The sequence below is a fragment of the Mizuhopecten yessoensis genome, unplaced genomic scaffold (genome assembly GCF_002113885.1).
Source record: "Mizuhopecten yessoensis strain PY_sf001 unplaced genomic scaffold, ASM211388v2 scaffold1181, whole genome shotgun sequence".
Taxonomy (NCBI): domain Eukaryota; kingdom Metazoa; phylum Mollusca; class Bivalvia; order Pectinida; family Pectinidae; genus Mizuhopecten; species Mizuhopecten yessoensis.
Genome location: NW_018403918.1, coordinates 16,407 through 23,556, shown reverse-complemented (window position 1 = coordinate 23,556; position 7,150 = coordinate 16,407). Strand labels below are relative to the sequence as shown.

Here is a 7,150-nt window from a genome sequence, read left to right as displayed (position 1 = left end):
TGTGTGTTCTGTCTACCTGATAAACATTTCATTATAGCAAATGGTCACAATACTGTGTGTGCTCTCTACCTGATAAACATTTCATTATAGTTAATGGTGACAATACTGTGTGTTCTGTCTACCTGATAAACATTTCATTATAGTAAACGGTGACAATACTGTGTGTTCTCTCTACCAGATAAACATTTCATTATAGTAAATGGTGACAATACTTTGTGTTCTATCTACCTGATAAACATTTCATTAAAGTAAATGGTGACAATACTGTGTGTCCTCTCTACCTGATAAACATTTCATTAAAGTAAATGGTGACAATACTGTGTGTTCTCTCTTCCTGATAAACATTTCATTATAGTAAACGGTAACAATACTGTGTGTTCTCTCTACCAGATAAACATTTCATTATAGTAAATGTTTACAATACTGTGTGTTCTCTCTACCTGATAAACATTTCATTATAGTAAATGGTGACAATACTGTGTGTTCTGTCTTCCTGATAAACATTTAATTATAGTAAATGGTGACAATACTGTGTGTTCTCTCTACCTGCATTAAGTTTCCAAACACTTAATAGGTCTGGTATTTAGAAATTCATTATTACTTTCTTATGAGCTAAATAAGTAGCATACATGTATATTTCTCTATCTGTTTTGAACTGTTAACCTAGAACTAGTAGTTACCTCCCTTGTACGATATGTTTCTTATATTACCCAGGATGCTGGAGGCGTACCTGAGAAGAAGTACAAAGATTTCCTTGACATTCTACTGATGGCTCGGGATGAGAACGGAAAGGGACTCACCAGGGAGGAGATCCGAAATGAGGTCGACACATTCCTGTTTGAAGGTGAATTTAACTTTGTATCTTACTAAGGATAAGCAGTATTAACAAGTGTAGCAATATACAGCCTTGTCCAACTTGAATGTTCATACTGAAAGCTTACCAACTGTAAACATAAATAGTTGTATCACATTGTCATACATATATATGTTCACAAAATATGGTATTTTTGAGGTCACATTGGTCGTTAAAAAAAAAGAACATTATGACTTCTACCGATGAACTCAATGGCCTAGATTGATGATACAATTGGCTTGTAACTTGCCAGTATGGTGTGGTGCAAACTTGTAAACGCAACTAACTTTGACCTGCTTTCAGGATCACAGTTGTCATATTGATGTGCCTAGTAGTGTGCTGGAACTGAGGCCTAAACATTTTGCTAAATGATATGACCTTGACTAATATTTACAGTCACAGGGATCCCATATGACAAAAAAACTTTCAATAATTTCTCGTGATGAGCTGAAATTCCTTTATTCAAAATGATTGCCAGTAGCTTGCTAAGATGTATAAATTGCTAAAAATTAGGTGAATATGTTATACTTTTTGTATATATTCAAGGTCACAGTTGGACACTCAGAAGGCCAAGAGTCATGATATTTTGCCAGTAACATGCTGTTTTGGAGTTTAAAAATCGCAAAGAGAAGTTATATTGATTTATTTTCAAGATCATATAGATAAGTAAAATGTGTTAAAATCTTTTAAAACATCTGTTAAGAAAGGAAGAAACATAGCTTCATGTTATTTGACCTGTAGCAAATGAATAAGTTTATTTCATTACAAGGTCACGACACAACAGCCAGTGCCATCTCGTGGATACTATATGCTTTAGCCACACACCCAGAACACCAGACCAAAGTCCAGGAGGAGATTGACCATGTCCTTGCTGGTAGGGAGTCTGACCGGCTCGAGTGGTCAGTTCCTTTTTATAACTGCTATTTAAGACTCATACAGTTGTAATAAGAGTAGCTCTCAGTATTAGATATTGTAACGTAACATAAATTATTGTCACTGTTCACCTAACTGAAATACTGAGACTGATCACAAGACTCATACTGAGTCTGATCACATGACTCATAATGAGCCTGATCACATGACTCATACTGTGACTGATCACATGACTCGTACTGAGGTTGATCATGATCACATGACTAATACTAAGACTGATTACATGACTATCATGAGACTGATCACATGATTCAAACTGAGAATGATCACATGACTCAAACTGAAAATGATCACAAGACTCATACTGAGTCTGATCACATGACTCATATGGAGACTGATCACATGACTCATACAGAGACTGATCACATAACTCATACAGAGACTGATCACATGACTCATACAGAGACTGATCACATAACTCATACAGAGACTGATCATATGACTCATAGAGACTGATCGCATGACTCATTGGATCATATTATTATATTAAACANTGGATCATAATATTATATTAAAAATACATTTTAAAAAATCACCATATATTTTGTTACACAGGGAAAGGAGAGGTAACTTACTAAAAATGAAATGTACGTTTTATAACTGTGGTGGATCCAGATGATCAGTAATTGTGTGACATGTATGTCTCAACAACATCTAATTGATCAATGCTTATCAAAATAGTCTCATTTTTTTTTTCTTTAACTGTTAAACACAGTTGATAAAATTAAGCCATTGAACAGAAGGACTTATCTAAGATTTTGTTGTACGTACTAGGGATGACATGCCAAAGTTGGAGTACCTGACCATGTGTATCAAGGAAGGGATGAGACTGTACAGTCCTGTGCCCTTTATACAGCGACAGAGTACACAGGAGTTCACCATTGACGGCAAGAAGTTCCCTGCAGGAACTTACATGTCAATTGGTATATACTCTGTACATCACAACCCGACAGTGTGGGAAAACCCCCACCAGTTCATACCCCAGAGATTCTCCAAGGAAAACACGGCCAAGGCTGACTCGTTCTCCTTCATTCCTTTCTCAGCTGGTCCGAGGTAGGTATTCAGGATCCAGTGTATGCAATGTGAGATAATTTACAATATTGTTTATCACAATGTTTTCAGATGAATTTTCTGTGATGAAGTATGAAGGTAAACCAATTTAAGAGATTATTCTCATCTCACTGAAAAGTCAATCATAGATGATTTGATCTTATTGAAAAGTAAGTTACCATTAGTTATGTCAGAAACAGGACACATGTTTAGTGTCTGATCCTTGCTTCTCCTGGCACATCACATTGCTGACAATATGATGATGATGATGATGATGCTTACTGTTTTTATTAAAAAATACTTCCAAAAAATGCATAACAATCACTTTTTATTTTCTGCATTAATCCTTTTTCTTTTCAGAAACTGTATTGGCCAGACTTTTGCAATGAATGAGGAGAAGGTGACTATTGCTAGGATACTGCACAAGTAAGTAGTATTACCCACAAGTAAGTAGTAAGTAGTATTACCCACAAGTAAGTAGTATTACCCACAAGTAAGTAACCCGCAAGTAAGTAGTATTACCCAAGTACTAGTATTACCCTGTGTAGGACAGTTTGTATTGTCACTGTCACATAAATGATTCCTCCTTTACATGATCCTATAAGTTGTCTGTCCATTTAATTTTGCTTCATTTGTATAATCAATTAAGTGTTATTGTCACCTAATTTGCTACCTGAAATTAAGGACTTCCCACCCTTCGTAATACACATGTTCAAGAAGGTTGTATATGAGGCGCATGGAATGCAGACTGATGTGTTTTGTTTACCGACCTCACCTGTACATATCACGTGCTTACAGTAGTTCACAAGCTCTTGGTCGCTACGACTTTTGTTGTCGGTGAGTCACGCTCTGTGAGATAAATCATTTCACAAATGCAATTACAATAACTCTGTTAAAATAGTGTTTTGTAAAATTTTAAGATCCCTACAAAATGCAAGTGCATGTGCGTGGACATGATAACGGAATACCATGTGATAGCCTATGGTTACATATGTACCTGACATGTAAATAAACCATGCGTAAGCGGGCTATGGAATGATGTCCAAAGTATACATGATTGAGAGTAATTTTGTTCCATAAAAGAACTGTAAATTGCCAATTTAATATAGTATCTTTTTTTTTTAAACTTTTATGTCGTTTTTTGGTATAGTAAAGAAAATAACTGTCCTTGTATAAATTCTATCCCTCTGCAAAAAGTTCCAATTTTTTTGTCAAGGTAGACAACTCTCATCAGGATCAAAATTACTGTAAAATGTAAATTAAATGATTTATAAAGACTTTGTGTGTATTTGGTTAAATTTTTCACTCCTTTTATATGAAACTATGTGTCCTGTTTGCTTTTAGCTGGTACAAATGTATATACACAAGTAGTAACTTTTATCCATACAATTTCAATAAAAAACGCTTTGTGTAACATGTTGTAGATATTTTATGATAAATAAAATATTTGTAGGGTTGATAAGCAATGCTTCTTTTCATTATTTTATTGTTGTAATAGTTTTGAACAATGCCACACACTCAAAAAATGTGGAAGTGTTAAAATTTGACAAAAAATCAATTTTTCTGTATTTAAAAAAATATATCCCAAGTTTATCGGAATGCTTAGATTTTCATAAAATCATCTCTACACAGTGACATAACCATCATGTGAAACTTTCATTGAATTCTGGTGGCTAATTGTGAAAGGGTGGAGCCTCCTTAAAATTGTCTCCCCATTGCTAGATAAGTAAAATTGTCTACTCCATTAATGCTAAGATCATTAAAGTTGTCTCCCTTTACTTAGATAATTAAAGTTGTCTCCTCTTTGGTTTAAGCATTAATACTGTCTCCCAGATTTTGATATAATCGTTGAAGTTGTCTGCTCCTTTACTAAATCATTAAATTAAAATTGCTATAGTGTAAAATTATGAAAGATGTCTCCATCTTTGATACGATCCCTATTAAAATTGTCCCCCTTTGCTAGATCATGGAAGTTGTCTGCTCATTTGCTTAGATCATTAAATTCTGTCCTTTTTTCCAATAGGTATACACTAGAAGCTGATCCCAAGGTGGAAGTGAAGCTGAAGGCTGCAGCAGTGATGAGATCATTAAATGGTGTCTACCTCTTCAACAAACCTCGACACTGATTGAACCAATGCTTGAATATAAATTGATCAAGACCATGCTAATGATTTAAAGCGATACGAAACTGTCATTTGCTATAAGAAACTCTGTCATGTGACAGAACAAGCTTTGTCATGTGACCTGAGAAACTCTGTCACGTGACAGAACTAGCATTGTCATGTGACCTGAGAAACTCTGTCACATGATAGAACAAGCTTTTTCCTATGACCTGAGAAACTATGTCATGTAACAACAAAAACCAGAATTCAGTTAGATTTAAACCATTGACCATGATATATGTTACAATCATTTATTGTATAATCTGATTCCACTTATCCAAGTTTTATTGGGACCTATGTCACACTTGTTGTCTCAAGTGACCTATTGCAATCGCCTTTTGTCCGGTGTCGTGCGTCGTCCGTCTGTAAACAATTTACATTTTCGACTTCTTCTCCAAAACCCCTGAACCAATTTCAATGAAGGGTAGGGTCAATGCCTATGGAGATTTAACATTAGCATCGACCCCTGCTTGGAATTTCAAAACAAGATAAATCCAAAAAGGTACGGGTATAGGAAGCTTAAATCAGGAACAGTTAGTTTCAGAACTCATTTTATGATAAATGGGACCTCATTGACTTACACCTGTGTGGGTGCTAAAGGTGTGATAATACAATTCCTCCTAGAGCATTTAAATGACATAATTACTACAAAATTATATCATCATCGTGTGTAACATATTCCAACTGTTATTTTGATACCAAATATTACATTATTTCAAGAAAGAATTGTTCATTTTATTGAAGATTAAAACAGAAAAGTATGCGAAACTTTATTACTAATGAGAAAATTTCCATTTTTGACACGTTAATTTAAATAGTTCTAAAACTAGTCTATTTTTCATACTCGATTAAAAGTTGGCTACCAATAATATCTTTCAACAACAGAAATTTAAAAAAAATGACAACTGGTAAATTTGTCATTATAACACTATTGATTCAAAAAAAGAAAGACGGAGCTTTCTTTCCACTTTTTCTTTAACTTGTGTTTCTTCATGACCAAAGGTCAGTGGGTCTTTCTTTTGGCAAGTAGGTTGTTCATGTGCATGGATTTAAGTTTTGTAAACGTTGATGACCTTGAACTTCGTTCAAGGTCACAAAAATCAAATGTGCATAAAACATTTTTGTATGGGGAGTCAGACAAGGATATCTTTCCTTGCTTTATTTGTTGAGTTAACGATATAAATGAATATAATACTCATTCATATTTTGTTTAATGAATGGCAATAAGCAAAAAAATAAAAAAATAACTAGAACTGTAAGCCAAAGACTAACTAATATCCCCGCTCCTATATAAACCAGAACTGTAAGCTTAATGCTAACTAAGGCAAATCATTGCAAAGCAACACATAGTCTCCCACCAGTAATTATTTAAGTATATATATAAGCAAAAAAAATAACAATAATAACTAGAACTGTAAGCCAAAGACTAACTAATATCCCCGCTCCTATATAAACCAGAACTGTAAGCTTAATGCTAACTAAGGCAAAGCATTGCAAACCAACCCATACTCTCCCACCAGTAATTATCTAAGTATATATGTCACTGACATACTTCCTGTACTCCCTCTCTATGCCAAAACATACACCCTTTAAAATTTCAAAATTCTTCTTCTAATGATCCAGATATGGTAGAATCAAATACTCTTCATAGATGGAAGGGTCTTAAGGTGCTTTACCATAATTCAGCTGACTGACAGAACCACTGTGTACATAGTACATATATATACTACAGATCTTTCACACCACTTTTGCATTACATATAGTTCAAGTTACTTTTGTTACAAAATGATTTCTTTTTCATTTGGCAACATCGATAACATCAGATTTTACATAACTCAGGTGACCGTTAAGGCCCATGGGCCTCTTGTTGTAATTTATGGTCTAATTATGTAATACATGTACACAGATTTCCTGATGACATGCAGTAAAAATATTGGTTTACAATGTAAGTACCTTAAGTACAAATAAGGGTTCATTGTGTATGTACCTAAAACCGTAGAGATACTGGCTCAATGTAAGTACCTTAGTACATGTACAAATAAGGTTTGTTGTGTATGTACCTAAATGGTACAGATACTGACTCAATGTAAGTACCTTAGTACAAATAAGGGTTCATTGTGTATGAACCTAAATGGTACAGATACTGACTCAA

The 7,150-nt window shown here is 34.3% G+C and overlaps 1 protein-coding gene across 1 annotated transcript in view; it reads left to right on the top strand.

The window, feature by feature from the left end:
* The window catches only part of LOC110458217 (cytochrome P450 4B1-like), a 20,457-nt gene extending 15,078 nt beyond the window's left edge, over positions 1 to 5,379 (top strand). The window contains exons 3-7 of the mRNA XM_021509834.1: positions 668 to 844; positions 1,623 to 1,752; positions 2,561 to 2,839; positions 3,197 to 3,262; positions 4,860 to 5,379. Of these exons, the coding sequence (XP_021365509.1) occupies positions 668 to 844; positions 1,623 to 1,752; positions 2,561 to 2,839; positions 3,197 to 3,262; positions 4,860 to 4,962 (755 nt within the window). The 3' untranslated portion in view covers positions 4,963 to 5,379. The remainder of the gene's footprint in view (positions 1 to 667; positions 845 to 1,622; positions 1,753 to 2,560; positions 2,840 to 3,196; positions 3,263 to 4,859) is intronic.
* Positions 5,380 to 7,150: the final 1,771 nt, after the last annotated feature.